We start from the raw sequence: 22,282 nt of genomic DNA, 5'->3' as shown, positions 1-22,282 counted from the left end.
AAAGATGCTCTGGAATGAGAGACACTGATCATCCCTCCTTAAATGGAGTGATTTCCCAGTATGCCAGACCTTTTATCCTTCATCACTACAATCCCTTCTAAAGACCCCACCTCTTCTGCAGTGCTCACACATGCTTGTCCGCATCAGCTATAAAACATTAGGGTGAATAATGTATTTAACGGGGTAAGTCTTTGTTGACATCTAAGGCACTGTTCCAAAGAACACTTGTTCATGTGAGTAGTCCCATTGAGTTCAATGGGATTACTTGGGTGTAAAGCTACTCATGTATAAATGTTTGCAGGATTGGGACCTTAGATTGTAACATCTTTTGGAGAGGGACCTGCCCTTTATATGTTGTTTAGCATCTAACAACATGGTGCCTGGTCTTCACTGGGGCCACTGGTCATTACTGTAATGTAAATATTAAATAACATTGCTCTGGACTTTGCATTGTCATTTTCTACTTGTCTGTCTTTTGTGGTCATAAGCTTCTCAGGGTGGGTACTTTGTCTTATGAAGGACAGAGCACATTGGTATTTAATAATAATTTATGATAATGACTAGTTTCCTGCCACAGAATGATTCCTTATTCAAAATTACAAGATATTTTTGAGAAGCTGAACATACTGAAAACAAATTTCATAAATAAAAGCAGCTTTCTTCCCTATTTAGCTAAAAAACAGAGTGGTTAACATGACTCATAATTATGCATCATAAGCTCTCACTGCAAAAAATATACATCTGTTAACGAGCTATGAATTTTTGAGGGCCTAACTAAGTAAAATAGGAACAGAAACAGCATTTATGCTGTTTTTTAGCTGTATTTGCTTGATTAAGAATCCATGCTTCATAAAGTAAATGAAATTAAACAAGTTAGTGAACTAAACTATTGTGGGCCATCTTTCTATAAAATTGAATAAAATCTGTTTCTTTCATTTGCAGTGCCAGAATTTAGGAAAGCTAACAACTGTTCAGATTGGTCATGACAACTCAGGATTATTAGCCAAGTGGCTGGTAGATTGCGTCATGGTAAGAAATGAAATCACAGGACACACATACAAGTAAGCAACAAGTTTCAAATGTTCTAACTCCCTAAATCTGAAATCCCTGCCTGAGCCATAAAACCCTAGAGATCTCTGGTGTCCTTTTTGGGTGTGCTGAACTATGATGTATACAGGCGACTCCACTTAAGCTTTAGAGATGGAGAATTTCAGATTGAAATTCTCTAGGTTTCAAAAACTACAACTGAAGCTGAAGAATCTGATTAGATATACATGGGGAGGCTTGAAAGTATGAGATTTTATTAGTCTGCTGGGACAGGACAGACTGCATATTTTTAAAGTGCTTATCACCATTGCCTCTAATAGCCAAATGAATGGGCTTATGTCTGTCCAGCACAGCTGTATATAAAAAAAAAAATTCCATTTTTATTCCCAAAATCTTGAATGGCAGTTTTATTTTAGGTAAATCTTTGTAATGGAAGTATGAATAATTGGTTTAAAAAAATGGTAACGACCAAAAAAAAAAAGCCATTAAACGTCTGAATATTTGAACAAGAATACAGAAGTATAGCTTTCAAGAAAGAGTTCTTCAGATGACTGCAAATGTGCATACCACTCCAGTGTGCACATGCCTCGTGTACTGAAACCAGAGAACTTGCTTAAGAGTGCCCATCGGGGTGTTGCCCGTGCCTTCTGGCCATTGTAATGCCTTCCATGGCTATATGGGCTGGCACCGCCCAAAACCACTCAGGTCCTTTCCCCGTCCACAGCTTGATCTGGAGCATTCAGTGTGGTGTCTCACCCCACGTTCTTTGTCAGTGTTTGTGGTTTTTTTCTGTAAATAGTTAAGTTGAGTAGTACCTTAAGATTTAATTTAGCTTAGTATATTTAGCAGAGTTTAAGCCCAGGGTGATGCCTTCTCTGGGTTCTAAACATTGTTCATCATAGGGTGTTGCTATCCCTACTACTGACCCCCCTACAACCAATGTTCATTTTGTCTTGGTGAAGGGCACCCTACTTAAGGCTGTTCTACCAGTAAATTGTTTAAGAAGAGAGCACAGGTGGCAAGGGACTTGTGTTGGAAGGCAGTAAATTTGCGGAGAAAGCCATGAGCCTCACTTCAGCTCTGGGGATTGCCTCAGATCATCAGACCCTCCAGAGAGTGCCTGAGCTAGAATGGACAGGGGCTCCATGTCCAGACTTGGATTATTCACCCAGCAAAAAAAAATCATTCTCCTTCCTCCAGTACTCTAAGGAAGATGGACAGGGGCAGGTCCAGTGTTCAGAGAGAGTTATCCTCCCTGTCTAGGAGGAGTGCAGACTGACACCCTGAGTCTTTTGGGATGTGGCTAAAGCTGGGCCTTCAACCCACTCTCCAGTACCAATGGCTGATCAACTAGACTGTACCATCAACTCCGGTACTACTCTGGGGGCATCTGCTGAGATGGGCACTGGTGGTGGTGGTGTCCACACAGACACTCTACACACCACTGATGTATCAGGCAGCAGCAGACTTCCTGTGCCTGTCTGTTCCTGACTCACCACTTGACTGCAGTGGCTTCATCTTCGGTGTCCTCTGCATTTCCCGGATTGGTGGCTGACTTATCGTCTGCACCTCTTCATATCCAGGGTCCTGAATTATAGTCTGCTTCGTGTTCAGTAGCTATGGGACTGCTGGTACATACGCTATCTTCAGTACTGATGACTGTTCCAGCACAGTGTATATCTGCAGGTCTAGTACCCACTTCACCTTCAGTACCAGCTGTCCGGTTCAGTACCCAGTGCGATGCCTTTACCGGTACTCAAAGTGCTTTTGACTGTACCACTATTGGTGCCAATAAGGCTGTTGTGTTGGACTGCGGATGATGTGGGCCATTTATTGGCCCCACCTGGAGTGGCTCCTGCATTACTGCCAGACTACTTGGAAGGGTCTTCAAGATCAAGTGCTGAAGCATCTTACTCTGCTTTGCCTTCATAATACTGCTCTCCAAGATCGTCGAGACCTCCTGGGGGTCACCATCGGTATTGCTCCCACAATCTGCTTCCTGGCCTACCTCCTACTGGCCACCAATGCCACATCCACAGTGGCCTCCTTGGAATCCCTGGGAGGTTCCTCATTTGGTAAGGTCCCAATAGTCCTCTCCGTCCAGAGCCAGATCACTTGTTCCTCTGGTGGTTTCTCCACATGGGCCAACTGTGCTGTAGCCATGGGCTGAGGGGCTGTCTCTGACCTGGTGGAACTGAACCCTTGGTACAGTCAAATGCATTGCCACAAGAGCAGTGGTCTCAAACTTTTGTACTGGTGACCCCTTTCACATAGCAAGCCTCTGAGTGCGACCCCCCCCCAATATTTTAAAAACACTTTAATATATTTAACCCTATTATAAATGCTGGAGGCAAAGCAGGGTTTGGGGTGGAGGCTGACAGCTCGCAATCCCCCATGTAATAACTTGACGACATCCTGAGGGGTCCCAACCCCCAGTTTGAGAACCCCTGCACAAGAGATTCCGGTGGTTCCATTTCCCTCGTCTTCCTCTTCACCAGACAGTGCTACCATGTCTGAATCCTCATCTCAGGATCAAGTCCTCCTGAGACAAATGGCATCTCCATTGGATGTTCGGGCTGTGTGTTCAAGAGAACAGTTAGTGCTTAGTTAGTGGATGTTCTTCAATCCTCAGCTGCTGGGGAAGTGGCTCTCCATATAAATGAAGCAATATTGGATCCTGCCAAATTTCTGGAATACCCCAGTGTCTATAACACCCACGGCTAAGCTTACTGACTAGATATTATGTTGCCATGGAAGGGTTTGAATATTTCCCTTCCACCTCCTAATTCCCTGGCTGTGACTGCGACAAATCAGAGTAGGACAGAGGAGGTATAAATCTACTCCTAATCACAGAGTTTAAACGTTAGATTGTGAGGATAAAAGTGTATTCAACTTCCTTTTTACAATTGCACATTGCCAACCTGTAAGCATTGTTGTTTAAATATGACTGTAAAATGGGGTGCTATGTCCAAACTTACAAGTAAGTTACCAGAATCCTCCAGGGAAGAGTTTAAGGCATTTATTGCAAAGGCCCAGTTGGTGGCCAAGATGTCTCTACCGTCAGCACTGGATGTGGTGGATGCTTCGTCCAGACATATAGTTGCAGCTGTGATAAGGCCCTGATGGCTACAGAATTCCAGCATAGCTCCTGAAGTTCAGCAGACCAAAGAGGACTTAGCATTTGGTTAGTTTTTGTTTTCTGAGAAAACTGGCAACTTTACTTAAGGACTCTCAAGCTACTTCAGTCTTTGGGATTTACACAGACCACAAAGAGACATCATTTTATGGGTCATCAACAACGCCAGCAATAATTTTGCCAGTCGTCCTACGCTGCTGGGCAGCAAGACTTCTCTAGAAAGGACTTAAGTCACAGAGAAGATGATCTTCTGGGTCTAGTTTTACCCAACCAGCCCATGCTCTATACCTTCGGACAGGCAGCCTATTCGACTTTCATATCAAGAGCAGCATGCCAGCTGTGAACATTTCAAACCCATTCCCTCTGGTTTGGGGACAGGCTGTCTTGCTTCTACAGTGCAAGTTGGGAAATAACTACTGTGGATGGATGGGTCCTAAGCACTGCGGGATTGGGTTATACCATACAATTTCTGTCCATTCCCCCATCCCATTTCTTTCTAGGGAACCTCTTGTGAGCTGGTGCTGCTTCAGCGGGTCCAAACTTTTTGTGCTCTGGGAGCTATAGAGGAGGGTCCTCCTCTTCACTGGGGAAAGGGGGAAGGGATTCTACTTCTGGTACTTCGTGATCCCCTAAGTCCAAGGAAGAGGTGAGACTGATCCTCAGTTTCCATGGTCTCAACAAATACATCAAGTATATGAGATTCCACATGATTACCCTGTCTACTATTCTTCCTTCATTGAATCAGAGCAGTGGTTTGTTGCTTTCAATCTACAGGACACCTATTTTCATGTGGCAATTTTCCCAGGCCACAGGAAGTTCCTGAGATTCCCTGTCACTGGTCAGTGCTATCTGTACACAGTTCTCTCCTTTGACCTGTCATCAGCCCTACATGTCATTACCAAATGCATGACAGTGGTAATGGCCTGTCTCAGAATGAAGGAAACTGATATCTTCCTGTACCTAGATTGGCTAGTGAGGGGCAGAACCGAAAAACTAGTCTTCAATCATGTCCAGTTCACGCCGGACATCTTCAATCAACTGGGGTTGATTTTGAACAAAGCAAAGTTGGCATGGACTCCAACTCAAAAAATCAAGTTCATTGGGGCCCCATTGAACTCTACAAATTAGAGAGCCTTTTTCCCACATGAGCAATTCTGGATAACTTGGCACCTTTGACTCTATCTCCAATCTCATCCTTCACCCATGCCTGAAGATACTAGGACATATGGCTGCGTGGTTCAGCATGTGCGATTTGTCTTCCTCCTCCCCAGTCATGGTTGAAGTTGGTCTGTCACCTGAGTTGCCAATCAGTGGACCAGTTTGTCCAAGTGCTTCCAGAGATACTGGACTCTCTACAGTGGTGGGCAGAACAGAACAATGTGTGACAGGGAATTCCTTTTGCCCGTCCTCCAGCGACCAGAACTATAGTCACGGATGCCTCCAAAATAGGTGGGGAGCACATCTAGGGATGTTAAATGTTATGGGTTTGTGGTTAGATCAGGAAGCATCGTGTAATATCAACGTACTGAAGCTTTGAATCATTTACAATGGATTGGATCAGGGAGCAGCCATTCACATACTCACCAATATCACTGCAGTGTATTATGTGAACAAGCAGGGAGGAGCCTGCTTCTACCAGCTTTGTCAGGAAGCAATCAAGTTTTGGCACTTCTGCATCAAGGAAGAAATCATACCCAGAGCGACATGTTTACCAGGCTCTCAAAACCAGTTTGCAAACCATCTCAACAGGACTTTCTCCAGCAACGAGTGTTCTCTAAAAAATAGCATGGTGAGGTCCATTTTCAGAGAATAGGTCAACCAATGGGATGCCCCTTTAGCAATAAAGGACAACAAGTGCCATCATTTTTGTTGCCAAATGGGACTCAGTCCAGGGTCTCTAACCAGTGCCTTTCATTTGAACTGGGGAATGGACCTTTTCCCCCTATCCCTCTCATCTCGCAGGTTACCCTCAAACCGAAGTTGGACCATGCAAAACTGATACTTATTTTGCCAGCTTGGCCAAGACAATATTCATTCTCCGACCTTCTCAGTCTGTCGGTTAGACCTCCCAAATCTCTGCCTCTTCTTCCCAGCCTGCTGACTCAGTACCATGGCCATGTTGTTCATCCTGTACTAAGCAATCTACACCTCACAGTGTGGATAGTACATGGCTAGATAAAGAGGAAGGGCAATGCTTGGAAAAAGCTCATAGAATCCTGCTTAAAAGTAGAAAACAGTTTACTTATTTGGCTATATGGAGTTTTTTAGTTTGGTCAGTATCTAAGGGAATTCAGTCTGTCCGCTCGTATTCAGGACGTTTTGGATTATTTGTTACATTTGAAGTTCTCGGGTCTTTGAGGGTTCACTTGGCAGCAATCTCATCATTTCTCCTCTTATTGAAGGAAAGTAGTTTACCCAAACTCCATAGTAGCGAGATTTCTAGAAGGTATTGTCTATTTGTTTCTACCTGTGAAGGAAATGGTCTCTTTGTGGGACCTTAATACTGTGCTGGCCACCCTCACCCTTCCTCCATTTGAGTTGACAGCAACTTATTTGTTGTGTCTCCTCTCCCAAAAGACAGCCTTTCTTGTGTCTATAGCAGAGTCAGTGAGTTACAAGCCATTAAGGGCAGAACCTCCATATTCTCAGTTCTTCAAAGACAACGTTCTTAAGACCACATCTGAAGTTTTTGTCCATTGTAATCTCGCAGTTTCACCTTAACCAGGTTATTTACTTGTGTATATTCTTTCTTAAGCCACACTCAAATGCAGATGAGCAGCGTCTTCATGCGTTAGATGTTGAGACAGTGCTTGGCGTTCTTTTCTGGAAAGGCCTAAACCATTTTGTTCATCGCCTTGACTTTTTTTTATCTCCTGTGCGTATTGGATGAAAGGTCTGCTTGTCTCTGCAGATGGTTTCTAGGTGGATAACTTCCTGTATTACCACGGCTTATGAAGTAGCTCAGACTGTGCCCCCACAGACATTATGGACTCATTTGACAAGAGCTTAAGTGATATCAATTGTGGTTCTCTGTGACATTACACGTTTGAGGGCTACGTGTCTTCCGTGCATACTTTTACCAAACATTCTGCTATTACCGCAGCATCTCTGTCAGATGCAAACTTTGGGAAGGCAGTGCTATGGTCGCTGTTGAAGTAAACTCGTAGCTCTACCACCTGCTGGAATTGCTTGTGAGTCAACTGAATCCATGGTGGTTATAGACATGGATTCAGTTGACTCGCAAGCAAAGAAAATATAGTTATTTACTTACATTGTAACTGTTCTTCAAGATGTGGATGCAGACATTTATGCCACAACGTGCCTTCCTTCTACTCTGCTTCAGAGTCTCCAGCATTGGAATCTGGGGCAAAGGAACTGAGTAGGGTCAGGGTGGTGCTGTCCTTGCTGAGCTATGGGAGGGTATATTGGGGTCAGAGGGTGTAAGTGTACCCCGAGGGATAATGCTGAGCAAATTTTTCTGGCTTTGGTGTGCTGGGTGCATGCACACATGAGTGGAATACACGTCTGCGCCCCATCTCAAAGAAAAATAGTTACAATATAGGTAAGTAACTGTCTTCTTTGTTGGGTCTCTTAATCTGCAGTTGCAGCTTTACATGCTTTCATTTTGTATATGTAGAAACCTAAAAGAGCCCTATCAAATACTTTTGTATAACACACTTCTGTCTTCTACTGTCTAGATGCGTTAGATGTTGAGACAGTGCTTGGCGTTCTTTTCTGGAAAGGCCTAAACCATTTTGTTCATCTTTAGCTTGAAAGTTATACTATACTATACTATATTATATTCTATACTAACTTGAAAGTTATTTCCTTTTGATCTGACAAATGTAGATTTTTTTTTGTTTTGTTTTTAATGGTGCTAAAGTTAACATTGCTGTGTTTCAATTACGTTTTGCAGTCAAGAAACATGGATGGTTAGCACAGCTCTGAAAAAAGGGATGGCTTGTTGCACAATCAACAGAGAGGTCTCTCACTTTTTCTGAATCAGACATTTTTTCCATTTCTTAGAAATAGAGGGGTTTGGTTTTTTAAGTGGCAGTTTTTTACTCTGGAGATTATTTCCCACCAGCTAACAATGTTTAGGTGGGCCAGAGAGGAGCCTGAAATACTTATGTCCCTTAACTTTGAATTCAAGTTAGTGTTCAACTAGTTGAAACTTTTCTGTTGGGTGGTACCACAGGTTCCCATGTGGACGATGGCTGGGGAAGGGAGTTGATGATGGCAGTCTGGAGAGAATTCTTATTGGAGAACTGATAACTTCAGCATCGGATGAAGATCTTGGGAAGCAGTGCCGTACCCCCCCTCAACAGAAATCCCCAACCACAGCTCGCAGACTGAGTATCACCTCCCTTACAGGAAAAAATACAAGTAAGCCCCTGCCATTTCCAGTGCTCACAGCTATAACATGGTGGTAGTGACTACTCGGAAATAAAGGCATCTTTGTTAACAGGATTGTAACCTCTAAAAGCTAGGTCCAATCTGAGGGAATGATGCTTTCTAACCCTGACTCTGCTTCTATTTTGCTCTGTGACTTTGGGCAAATGACTTAATCTACCTGAATTTCCTCACCTGTCAAATGTGGATAAAACCTCTCACTCGGAGCACAAAATATTGAGGCTTATTGTAAAGTATTAAGTATTTTATTTCTGTTACCAGTGTCTGTTTCTCTCCAGGAAAAACATAATCTAGAGAGAGCAAGATGAAATCAGTGATGCTTTCCATGAGTGTGGTTCCATATCTGTGCACATGTTCGGAACATTTCCTGAAGGGTGGGCACTGCAAAGCTCAGTGATTCAGTTGCCTTTCAAGTCACATGAGGCATTACTTTTGACATGTGGAAGGCCATCAGTATTTTTAAAAACAAAAACACTGAATTGTATTATGTTGAAAAATTGGCAAGTGTTTGGTGGGGGGAAAGCTCTGAAAATGATTGAGTGTGTTAAAGTGAGAGATGAAAGAAGCTCTATCTATTTAGCTTATCAGAACAAATGTGAATAAATTACTCGATGACCTCCTGTAAGTACCTACATGGGAAGAAGATTTCTGATAGCGGAGAGCTCTAATCTAGCAAAATGCAAGGGCTGAAAACTGGAGCTAGACAAATTCAGACCAGATATAGGGCACCATTTTTTATTTTATTTTATTTTTTTTAAAGTTAGAGTAACTGACTATCGGATCAACGTATCAAGGGATGCTGTGGATTCTCAGTCACCTTGAAGACTTTAAATCTAGATTGGATGCCTTTTTAAAAGCTATGCTCTAGCTCAGCAACGAGTTGTGGACTTGATGCAGGAGTTACTGGGTGAAGTTATTTGGCCTGTGTTGTACAGGAGGTCAGTCTAGATGATTGTAATTGGTCCCTTCTGGCCTAAAACCTGTGAAGAACTCTTAGCAATAAGAGTGCTACATGTATGTGTGATGGACAGATCTTCATTAGCTGAAATAAATTATTTATAAAGGCAAGTCCTTGACCTGTGCCGTTTGTCTGGCAATTAATTTGGTTAGTTTTGATGATGTTCCCCAGTCATTTACAACTGAGGTTCGTAGATTTGCTCAATGCAAATAACTCCATGAGCTCGACTCGTATTAAAGAGAGAATGGTCCCTGCAGTTTGAACCAAGTCGGGTAGTGTGTGAATTTGATTAATGTGCATTGTCTTAATGTTGTCATATTCAGCGACTGTGCTTTCTATTAATTTACAGAACCTAATGCAGGGCAGATCCAAGAGGGAATTGGGGAAGCGGTGAACAATATTGTGAAACATTTTCACAAGCCAGAGAAAGAGGTACTCTCAATCATTAAATATACTGTAGTTAGAAGAGGAAATACATGTAAACCTTTTTATAACCAGGGAAATGGGAATCAGTGTCCCAGTAACCAGTGTTACACCTGGACTTGAAGCTGCTTGTACTTAAGAACAGTATCTTTTTGTTCCATAGAGAGGCAGCCTTACCATTCTACTATGTGGTGAAAATGGCCTGGTTGCAGCACTGGAGCAGGTCTTCCACCATGGATTCAAATCAGCTCGGATTTTCCACAAGAACATATTCATCTGGGATTTCATAGGTAAACTGGTGTGTTCTGCTGGGGTGAGAGGGGAGAAAGGGTTAGAGGGAAATGGCTACAAGTGTGCATAACTCAGATTTTAATAAGCTTGGGCTCCATTCAGTTCCTACAGGACCGACTTTCAATCTCCTGAGCTATCCCTATGTGAGTGTTTAAGTGCAGTTGTGCTCTGTGTTGTAAAAAATACAAATACACTCCCTACCCTGAGCAGCTTTGTCTAAAAGACAGGCACAGATGAGATGAAGTGAAGTGGAAAACCCAGGTGAGGTGTTAACTTGGGATATTAACCATTTTTTTTCTTTGTCACCAACACATATGTAACATTGGGTGGAGTGGGGAAGGTCTTTAACTGATGTGGATTAATTATGTATTTCAGCTTTGTAGAAGAAGCGGGTGTTAGGAGGTGTTTAAGGGGAATGACTGGCACAGTTTGGGAGATTACCCAAGCAGAGGGGGTAGCATAAATGAAAGCCCAATGACAAGAGTTGAAGAAGGAAACAATGTGAATGAGTCCAGTGTCTTTTGGCAGATTCCAGTCAATGGGATGTGGAGGGGTGAGGATGGGAAGTGTTAAGTTTGATCTAGTGGGCAGAGGTGAGCCAGTGGATGGGTTTGAGGGAGGGGAGTGATCTGGTCTGCTCAGGAAAGGATGAAGATTTTAGTGGCTGCTTTCCTTACTCAGTGGAGAGGAGTGATATGTGGCAAATGGGGAGGCAATACGGGAGTCACTTTTAATAATCAAGGGAGGGGGAGGACAAAAACGTCACAAAGCAAAGGAAGGAAAGAGGTTTGTTTGTTTTTTGTTTTTTTCCATATGTGGCAAAAGAAGCAATAGCAAGACTTGATAATAGTCTGGATGTATGAGGAGAAAGAAAAAGTAGTCAGAGATGACCCATGAACCCAAGTCTGAGCCACAGCAATGATCATGATTGTACGCAGCAATAGCAAAAGGCGGGTGTGGGGAGGGCTTGCTGGGAAAAACAAGGAAGAATTTACGTAGGATAATTCCAGAGCTACATCTTTTGAGACAGCAAAAGATAAGAGGTTTCAGAGTAGCAGCCGTGTTAGTCTGTATAAGAAATGGTTTTGGGAAGGAGGTGACAAGGAGGAAATATACAACTGCAGCGTGTGAGGAGAAACAAGCTTTGGAACTACTTTTAGAAATGGGTTCAGGTTCTGATTCAAATGAAACTTGGGTCCCTCAAATCCAAATTTGTCCACTTCACAAGAACTGCCACATATTTGACAGCCTCTTCTCAAGAGACAGCCAAGACATGAAATGCTAGAGGATTGTGTTCTCTCAGGTTGAGGCTTATTGATACAGGCATATTTGTAGGGGTAGCTTGCATGCCACCTATTAGAACTGCATTTTCCTAAACAGTAATTCACTAAAATATTTTGATAAGGAAAGAGGAAAAATCTTTGGCAGTTTCACAAGATACAAATGTAGTAAAGGAGGTGTTGGGAAATGGCTTTCAACTACAATCTGATGGAAAGCGATACTGGTTGGAGAATAGTCTTATTCATTTGATGTTCTACTGGTGATTATCTATTGGTCCACACTGCTCAGCCCTTGGGTCTCAGGAATATATTTTAAGGGAATAAATAAGTTAGGCCTCTTAGCCTGAGGGAAGATCTCACTCAGGAAATCCATAACTAGTAGCTAATGACATTTATAAAATGGGAGTAATTGAACTATTTGTAGGCATTTTTGTGGTGCTAATCACTAAACTAAGTCATGATGCTAATTTACGTTACAGTATACAGTGACCACATTTGCCAGCTGTCACCACAGACCAGTTTCTGAGACTACTACGCTTTCCCCTACATTTAGTAGGAGATATAGTCACCATGAGGTAGCTTTTGGCACATGCTGACGTTTTTTAATGGCTTCCTTTCCGTGATTGTGCTGAGGTGGCTTCAGAGTATTTTGTATTAACCATTGCATGGTTTTACTTTCTCTCCGCAGAGAAAGCTGTTGCTTACTTTGAAACCACTGACCAGTTTGGGGACAACGAAGAGGACGTCTTGCTTCAGAGATCATCCTGCAAAACATTCTGTCACTACGTAAATGCTATCAGTACTGCACCAAGGAACATTGGGAAGGATGGCAAATTTCAAATCCTGGTTTGCCTGGGGACTAGGTACAGAGCAACCTTCTTCACTGTGGCGTTCTCTAGTGTTGGAGTAGTCAGTTGAACAACAGTGTGTCACTCTTATTGGACACCTTAATTTACCAGCTTAAAATATTTTGGACATATAAATTGCCCAGTTCATGCTTTTAAATAAATGTCCTTAAGAGTGGAAGAAAAATTTAAGTTAGATATGTATTATTCCTGATGATTAGCATATACATTTCTGCAAGTCACTTTTTTTTCTGTTTTAATGAAATTCATGGTAATGCAGGGAAACTGTGTGCATGATCTTATCTCTTTATGTGATATTATACACAAAGTACAGGCCTCAGGAGTTCAGGGTGCCCTCAAAAGAGAAATCAGTCCACCTCTTCCTTCCCCAACTCTTTTAATTATCCAAATGAAAACGGGCACATGGCTATTTCTGTCTTTGTGAAACCTTGTGGGGAGAAAAAATCTGCCTTTCCTAATAGGATTTTTGAGTACTTCTATCAATATTTTTTTCCTTTTTCTCTTCCTTTGTCTTATGTATCTAGATATTTTTATTTTTAAAACTGTATTTCACCAATACAGAATTCCTGGACTTTTCTTTCCTTGCTAGTGGCCTAGGAATTAAACAGAATCTTTCCCCATGGCATTAATCTGACTTCCTTGATCTCTTTCCTGCCTTTACTCTCCTGTGTCAGTCCTCAAAAAATTGAAATTATTATGCCACCTACAGTGTGGTCAGGGATTAATACTAAAGTAGGTTCTAGAAGTTTTCTTTTCTTTTTTTTTCCTGTTGACCCAAATACAACAGTGTACTTCTGTTTCTCTGAACAGAATTAGGGAAGTAGTAAAACAAATTAATTTGTACTGAAAACTGGGGTGGGGCATCTCTTATTACATGATTGTGCAACACCTAGAACAATGTGGTACTCACCTGATTGGGCCTGTAGATGCCACTGCATATAAATAATATAAACAGGATCCCAATTATTATATGGAGAGCTTTTGAGTGCAAATGACACGTCACCTTTGCAAAAATGGACACTGTGTTTGGGGTGTGTTAAAGGCGAGAGCTCAGATTAAGCTCAAAGATTCATAGATACTAAGGTCAGAAGGGACCATTATGATTGCCTAGTCCGACCTCCTGCTCTGGACACAGCATATTGCATTCATTCCATTCTTCTCTTGGTAGGGATCACTTCCTTCCTCAATGGATTCCATTGCTAGCAGAGTGTCCTGCCATCACAAGGATGTATGAGGAGAACGCCCTTCTGCGGGACCGCATGACAGTGAATTCCCTCCTCCGAGTCCTACAGACATTACAAGATTTCAACATTATCCTAGAAGGGTCACTCATTAAAGGAGTGGATGTTTAGCATGGCTTTGATGAGAACGTCATTGTGTCTCTGCTAAGCAAGCAAACAAACAAAAACTGGGGACCTCTTAGAACTTGAATGCTGCGGTAGTGTATCACTGTAAAGTAGAGCACCCGGTTATCGGGTGGGAGTGGGAAACCCAATTTACACCAGATTCAGGACTGTCCTAAAGCTGCAGACAAGCTAGAATGCGGTATTGTCGTTTATTTGAAACAGAATAAAATAGAGTATTTTCATGTGTTAGATGTATGTAAATATGCTATCTTCTTTAAGAAATTATATTCCTCTTAAACTTTTCTTAGACAATGTTCTTGTGCTGAAAATAAGTAGCTTAAAACTGTGGGACAGCTGTGGGGGAGGGATGTTGCTGCTTGATAGCAAGGAAGAAGCCAGTCAATGTGTAAATACAGTGCAAACTCAGCAGGGCTTTTTTCAGGTGTTGCAAAAGAACACAGCAAGTATCAATATGTAGCCACTGCTGCTATCTCGTTCTTGGAAATGTTGTGAATGTGTACTGTTTACCCTACTGTACATGGTTTCCCTTATTTTATGTTTTAAAGATCCAAGCCTCTCCATGCGTATAAGCTGTGAGTCGTCCTATTTAAGATCTTTTGTGTAATTTTTATTCATCAGCACAAGATGAGGTGCAAATGAAATGTTTAAACACAGGACATGAGGAATTGTTGAGCCTTCAAGAAAACCCACCGGGACCTGATATCTGTTCTTTAAAAAAACAGTACTGCACCAGGCTATATTTGGGAAATGTCAATAGCTTGATTTGTCATTTTGTCCCTCTTCTGTCCGGGTTTTGTTCAGACGGTTTTTTTCCCCCGGTCTGCGTTTGTACTGTGGATGATGACGTATGCTTCAAGAGGTTGTCTGCTTTTATAGGTTTGTTGAAGAACTTGGTTCAGAAGATGAACCAAACTCTGTTTCTGTTTTTGAGACGCATATGTTGCTATAGAGCCACAAACACCGACTTCGCTGTGCTATAGGACTGTTTCAACCAGTTGTGAAACACTGGCAAGTCACTAGTCTTCCTTTATCCTGGGGAGTAAGTGTTCCTGGGAGACACAGGATCACTTTGGTTTTGAATAATTCAGCTATAGAAAAGAAGTGAGGCAAGGGGAATTGGTGTCAAGGCTTCTGTTTCACACTGTTTCAAACTAATAATGTGTTAAAGAAACAAAAGTGTCACAGGCACAGAACTCGGAGAAACCGGGAGCTGCTGAAGTTCCACATGCTAAAATAAAAACTAGATTATTTAAAATAATTTGGGTGATGCATCCCATATATTTGCTGCATGCTATCACTCAGTTTTCCTTCCACCGAGACTTGATTTATGCAAAGCTGGGGGTATGTTAACTCTCAGCCATTATTAGCCTTCAGAGATGGGTTCGAAATCCTTTTGTTTGTTTCACTGGTTTAATCAATTTGATTACAACTTATTCTTCAGTGGATGCCTGGGGACATCACACAGCTTGGTATAAATAGCAATCTTTGCTTTGGAGAGGCCCTTTGCTAAAATAACAGATTACATTGTAGGTCAGAACTGCAGTGCATTACAAAAGATTTTGGTTGAATGTTGAACATTGCTTCTTATGTCTAGAAAGCGAGAGAGTCCCCCAGATAGATAAATATGATGAAGAGAACAAGATCCAGGGAAGGGGCTTAGAAATAGTGTCTTTTTCCTGCTTGCACGTTGCCACCTTCAGAACAGTATTAGAAAATTGGCATTTTAGTCGCTGCCAGCTTGTAGACAAGGTTTAATATCTCCAGTGAGCTATGGTGAGGCAGAATGATGATAGTGTTCCTCCCAAGTATTGGAAAAGATTAGGGATAAGGGCAGGTTGAGGGAGATGGAGGCAAAACAAAAATTAGATAATACAAAAGTATTAAGTTTTGATAGAAAGGAGTTGGCAGCAGCTTTTGGGCATGATGGCAGTGTAAAGCGCTGTGTATGATGCCTGCAACAGAAGGATTCACTTCACAGGCTGCTGAAGCTCATACATGTTGTGACAGTGGTATACTCTCTCCTTTTATAAGCTAGTAAGAAATATTCACTCTGCTACTGCCCTCCAACTGGGCAGTTCTTGTAATAACATTCATTTTGGTGTCAGGAAGGAAGTCCCACCCCACATCTCCTGGACAGATAAGAAGCAGTCAGATGGCATCCGTCTTATTTGAAGAAAGGGTTGTAGTGTATAAATAGAAAAATGCTGACCAAAAGCAGAGGAGCCCAGGAAGATACAAGGATCTCATCTGAACTGTACTGCTCTGTGCTCAACAGAGCTATTTCAATATCTGAACATTTATGTGCAAAACCATCACGCTGTTGACACGCTATTCAGATTGCTCTCCTCAACACCCAAGGTTGTCATGGGAGGGATTCTGTGTTGCTTCCTGATTTAACCAAGGTACAGCTTTTACCAAATTGAAGCTGTTCAGAATCCATGAATCTGCTCTTGCTTGAATAGACCCATACCATCCAAAATGTTCTATGCAGGACTGCAGTATCAATATTAGAGTTGTGGAGAACAAATCTGGGGGGCTATGAACAATGCAGTGGGTGTGTACCAAAAGTTCACATCTGGGCATTGACTCTAAATTAGTCTTTACATCTTGGGAGAGGGGTGTATTTTGGGGTGGCCATGCCACTCCAGCTAAAGTCAAGAGGAGATAAGACCAACAATTGAAAATTCATCCCTAACACTTGACTTTTTGAATGAATTATAAACTGAATATCAAAAACCATACATTGCAAATCAATAATTTTATGTCCTATAATTAGTATTAATGTTCCCTCCTACCTGACCTCCCAATCTTCTAAATGATCTTCATTTCATCATGATAAATTATCCATTTTGTCATTGATCTGTTGGCTTTTTGCATGTGGATTACATTTCCTTTCCAGAGCAATCTGCATCCTGGTAGTTGTGCTTTGTTTTTCTAAAAACTTATAGCTGATGCAAGAACATAGCCGTGACACTGGGCCACAAGGAAATTAAGTGGAAAATATATGCAGCTTAGGGTAGAAATGAAAATGGAGGCATCCTTTAAGGGCAGGCATAGACGGCAAGGACTGTCCATAGAGGGCAAGTATGAGAGAAGGACTTCTTAAAGGTAGTCTCTTTAATCTAAAGAATAAATCAACACCTGACTAATTTAAGACTTTAAATATGGATTTTTCCATTCTAAACTAGATGTAAAAACCCATGGTATTTAACTTAATATAGAACGTCACATGGAAAACGTTAACTTATGGGACACATTTATTTTGGTCAAGTTTTCATACCATGTGAATGATATGGGAAGAATATTATGTCTAAAATTCCCTTGTATGTAATAAAACACTGTAGGTGCCCTAAGGTATTTTGAAGCATGGGGCAGAGCTGAGTGCCTCTCATCCCTAATACACTAGTTACTTGACATCCTTGGTGGTATGGTTCTTTGCAATGAAATTTTATTCTTTCATGTGGTTTTTGGTTTTTTTTCGTAGATTACTTTGATAATTGGAAACGGAGTATTTTTTCTGTGAGCTCTATAGAAATCAATCAGGATTCTCTTAAACTAACAACATTTATACTTCAGTATTAAAGCACCTTCACTGGTTGAAAAATGGAATCTTGGGAAAAACCTCAGCCCTCTGGCGCCTACTTTTTACAAAGCAAACTCTTTAACCAAATTTTGCCTGTTTCTAGTGTCTGAGTTCTGCATAGTATTATTACACTAACATTCAGTATACTAGCTTGAACGAGTCAGAAAATCAAATGCATCACTGAGTCTCTATAAAACATGTAGTTATAATTCTCTGAAACTAACTGGATTCCATTGTGTTCAGTGAAAATCTGTTTATTCTGAGCTGACATTTGTAATTAGTTTATCTTTGTTCAAATTATCTCTCTTTAAAGTAGTTGTGTGAAGGCATATTTAAGAAATTTCTGTCTTTCAGTCAAATGAAAGTGTGCATCTCATAGGGAAATGTTCAGTGTTACACTTGAAATGTACAAATGTGCCCTGTATAGTTTTAAAAAAAACCGTGTGTCTCCATAGTAAGTTTTTTTGTTTTTTTTCCCTTTACATTATTACTAACTGAATCAGAACTGGATTATTTTCAGAAAGAAATTAGTAAAAAGTATTGTTATATCAAGCACTTTAACATATCATAAACTGACATCAGTTTTTCAGGTTTTGAAGTACATTTAAATACAGCTTTTCATGCTATGTTCTTTACAAATAAAACTGTGAAAATAAGAATGTGTCATTTTCTCCTTGCAGAATAGCAACCAAAAGATGCCTGAGAAAACTTAATGAGCTGATTGAAAACTGGAACACAGGTTCTGTAGATAGGACAGGTTGAATATAACAATTCTAATGGTGTCTTTCTGTGACATTGTAGAGAGGAGCTCCTGGGTATTCTGTATTTCTATTCTCCTTGATATTTAGCTCCCCCCAAGCAACAAAGTGTGACCATAGTCCTCCTTTTGAATGCGTAGGCTGAAATGTTTTTCAGATCAGAGGAGAGAACCTGATCATGGTGAAATTTAACTCTTAGAACAAGAGAGACAAGGTGGGTGATGTAATACTGTTTATTGGACCAGCTTTTGTTGGTGAAAGAGACAACCTTTCAGGCTACACAGAGCTCGTCTTCAAGTCATCTTAGAACAAGGGCCTTTTTTAGATTGCCATCTGAACTGACTGCCTTGGGTTGTGTTTTCCCTTCACAGCTAGCCTCTGAATCTTTTTGGATAATGGGATGCACTTTGACTGGCAGTGTCCTAGAGTTTGTTTTGTTCCCTCTGGCACTGGGCGGCCCAAATGCTTTGATCCAAAGGTCTAAAAATCTGAAGCTGACAAAGTGCCACATGTAATCTAGCTCCATCATATATTTTGTATAAAGAATGCAGTAGTGTGTGAAAAGGGGAAGATGAGAAGCACTATGGAAAAAGGTGCAAAATAGTAGTGACAAAATGGTTCTCCTTCATTGTACTGTAGAAAAAGATTAAGGTTTGGATTTTCAAAAGCCTTCAATGTTGGCCGAACCCTGCTTCTGCTGAGATCAATGACAAAACTACCTTTTGACTTCTTCAGTGGGAGCAGTTAGTGAATTCTGGGCAGTTCTGAAAATTGTACCCTTAAAATACACCTAACAATGTCTATAATATATATAAAATTTTGCCATTGGAAATGAAGAAATAAACCCAGCATCACTAACTCTTAATTTTTTTCACAACACTAGCAAATTTGGGATTTTTTTCAGTGTCTCAAGAAAAGATCACAAAAGGCTGAATTTTCCCTTAGTCAGAATGGCCACCATCTATTATTGCCAATGGGGCAGAAAGATAGCTGCCATCTCCCTGCAGTCTGTCTGCATGTGGAAGTGAAGCTGCCCTTAGTAAAGTTGACTGCTACCTCCTACTTTCAATTAGATTGAAGCCCTGCCCACTGGCAAAATGGGTGCCACCCTAGGATTCAGGGGAGTGCATAGTGTATGGACTGTGAGGAGCAGTAAAGACACTGCAAAGTGAATGGGGAGTATGAGGTGAGCAGGCATGAGGGTGGTTCAGAAAGCTTTGTGGAAGATTGAGAGCTGTGGGGGACACAGACCTGCCCTGCCCTCATGTATGGCCCTAGGGCAGTGAAGGGGGAGGTTAGGGAGCAGTTGCTGCTTGATCTGGGTCCCAGGACCCAGTAGCAAAACTTCCCTTCTGATGGCTTGGAACGTCTCCTTTACTTGGGATCCAGGCAGCGAAGCCCCAGAGGAGGCTGGGGAAGTGGTGCTGCTGGGACCAGGAAAGGGGAGTACCCCAAGGCCAGCAGGAGACAGGGGATGTGGGGAGTCAAGTCAGTAGTAGGGGAGCTGCCACCCAATTCCTATCTTAGGGATGAAGAGCGGGTACATGGAGTTTCCATCTGAGCAGCCAGGGAGAAGTGTACATTAAAGGTGGACTTTTCAAGCTGAAATTCTCTTACACACTGGCAGAGGAACTGGTTTGACACTTTTCACTCCTGATTTGTAAGGCCAGTCTCATAGCTTTTTGGGATCAGAGTTGTGATTTTTGATCTCTTGAGGCTGGTAAAACTGCAGACCCAATGAAAGGTTGAACCTCTCAGTCGGGCCCATTTATGTGAAAATCCCCAGCAAAACACTGATCTGTGAGAGCTTAATGTTTACGTCAACAGCAGGCCTGTGCTGTACCCTCCACACCTGCAAGATCTCAAGAGGCAAATTTCAATAGAAGTGACAATATGTAATCCTGTTTTCTTACTATATGTACGTCTAAACCCAGATTGTGAGGGATCAAGGACTGCCAAAAGAGCAACATGCAGCTGGAGCTGTTCTGATGCCATGTGTTCGGTGACCTTCCTCAAAAATGAGGGAGGAGAGAATGAGCAGTAGTTGGTGAAACTGTTAGTAGCAAGAGCTTTTTGTTTTGAAGTAGGAGCATCGGTGCAAACTTTCACGGTCAGCTGCAACATTATCTTCCTTGTGGGAGACTTTCGCAATCCTCTCCAATAACGGGACCAAGAATAAGCCTTTGCCATCTGTGATATAAGTATCCAGATCACACACAGTGTAATACAACTCCCCAAACACGGTGTATTTTTTTAAGTAAAGCAGGGCTCAGCTCAGCCAGATGAAGTAGTGCAGATAATTTCTTTCCTCATATCACAGCCCATGCTGCCATCCAGACATGCCCAAAGCCCATCTATATTGTCAGCAAAGTAGATGGAAAATTCCCTGTAAGAAACTCACTCAGGGACTAGCTAATGCACCAGACACTGGTTGTTTTCCAGCACGTTGAATAATTGTACCGGTTCAGACTTTGTAAGGAGAGAGGGAAAGCACTTTTTCTCTATCTGTCACCATCACAGCATAAAAACGTAAGTTGTCTCCACTTCAGTCACTCTGACACTGTGTGAGGTTTTCTGCAGCAGCACCCTTGCTTTCTCCCTTACCGCTTCCTCAGGCAGTGATGAGCCCATTTGATCTGAGCGAATGACTAGAAGAGAATACATATTTGTGCTCCAATCTGTCATTCAGTGGTGGTTCCACTAAGCCACTGATAAAGCTGATCAATGGCAGAAGAGGATAAGCCTTTAGGAAGATCTGGCACCCAATAGGTCTGACTATATTCTACGGCCCACCATTAAAGAATAGCTCCTCCACTTCAACAAAAAGGTGGAGGGGGAGGCTAGGCCCTCACCTCTGCCAGCAGATGTGGCTATCACACTGACACAAGTTTTTTCCCTTTCCAGGTCCATCCCTAATAAAGATCTGAAATACATCCAGGAACTTTTGGCTTAAAACCCTCACAACAGCACTGTATTTGTCATGGTGCCCCTGAAGTCTCAAGTGTAATGTGTAAGTTATTCTTGACATGAATCCTGGAGATGTTACTATGATGATTTTCACATGCTGGGTGTTTTCTGTCAAAGTCTGAGCATTCCTTGCACATACTATTAAATGATGCCTCTAAGCACTTCTCTGTGCCACAATGGCCTGGTAAGACTTGGATAAATCACGTGTTCTAGGGGTAGGAATAGAACCCAAAACTCCTACTCTTTTGCCTTTAACTAGAAGACCCATTGTCCACTTCCCAGTTTGGACCCATCCTTGCCTTTCCTCCTGTGATCCATTCAGTCTGAAGTCTAACAAGAATTCCAAGTTAATGTCAATGAATCAGTGTAATGGAATGGTCTATACACCAATATTCCTGGGTTAACATTATCAGGACTCCGCCTAAATGAACATGTTGCAATGACAGGTGTCAGAGTAGCAGCCGTGTTAGTCTGTATTCGCAAAAAGAAAAGGAGGACTTGTGGCACCTTAAAGACAAACAAATTTATTGGCGCATAAGCTCACTTCATCGAATGCATTCAGTGGAAAATACAGTGGGGAGATGTGTATATATATAGAGAACATGAAAAAATGGGTGTTACCATACACACTGTAACGAGAGTGATCACTTAAGGTGAGATATTACCAGCGGGGGGGGGACGGGACCTTTTGTAGTGATAATCAAGGTGGGCCATTTCCAGCAGTTGGCAAGAATGCCTGAGGAACAGAGGGTGGGGGACGGGGGAATAAACATGGGGAAATAGTTTTACTTTCTGTAATGACCCATCCACTCCCAGTCTCTATTCAAGCCTAAGTTAATTGTATCCAGTTTGCAAATTAATTCCAATTCAGCAGTCTCTCGTTGGAGTCTGGTTTTAAAGTTTTGTTGTTGAAGAATTGCAACTTTTAGGTCTGTAATCGAGTGACCAAAGAGATTGAAGTGTTCTCCGACTGGTTTTTGAATGTTATAATTCTTGACGTCTGATTTGTGCCCATTTATTCTTTTACGTAGAGACTGTCCAGTTTGACCAATGTACATGGCAGAGGGGCATTGATGGCATATATCACATTGGTAGATGTGCAGGTGAACGAGCCTCTGATAGTGTGGCTGATGTGATTAGGCCTTATGATGGTGTCCCCTGAATAGATATGTGGACACAGTTGGCAACGGCCT

General features: G+C 41.8%; 1 protein-coding gene across 4 annotated transcripts in view; it reads left to right on the top strand.

Moving 5' to 3' along the window:
* Positions 1 to 15,039, top strand: part of DENND5B (DENN domain containing 5B) — a 163,085-nt gene extending 148,046 nt beyond the window's left edge. For all 4 annotated transcript variants that reach the window (XM_084617287.1, XM_084617286.1, XM_084617289.1 and 1 more), the window contains 6 exons: positions 943 to 1,061; positions 8,382 to 8,569; positions 9,904 to 9,986; positions 10,141 to 10,267; positions 12,237 to 12,411; positions 13,583 to 15,039. In XM_084617287.1, coding sequence (XP_084473413.1) covers positions 943 to 1,061; positions 8,382 to 8,569; positions 9,904 to 9,986; positions 10,141 to 10,267; positions 12,237 to 12,411; positions 13,583 to 13,766 — 876 coding nt within the window. In that variant the 3' untranslated portion in view covers positions 13,767 to 15,039. The remainder of the gene's footprint in view (positions 1 to 942; positions 1,062 to 8,381; positions 8,570 to 9,903; positions 9,987 to 10,140; positions 10,268 to 12,236; positions 12,412 to 13,582) is intronic.
* The last annotated feature ends 7,243 nt before the right edge of the window (positions 15,040 to 22,282 follow it).

The sequence above is a fragment of the Lepidochelys olivacea genome (assembly GCF_965140295.1).
Source record: "Lepidochelys olivacea isolate rLepOli2 genome assembly, chromosome: 1".
NCBI lineage: Eukaryota > Metazoa > Chordata > Testudines > Cheloniidae > Lepidochelys > Lepidochelys olivacea.
Note: the sequence above shows the minus strand (reverse complement) of the source record. Positions and strands in the feature narration are given on the sequence as shown.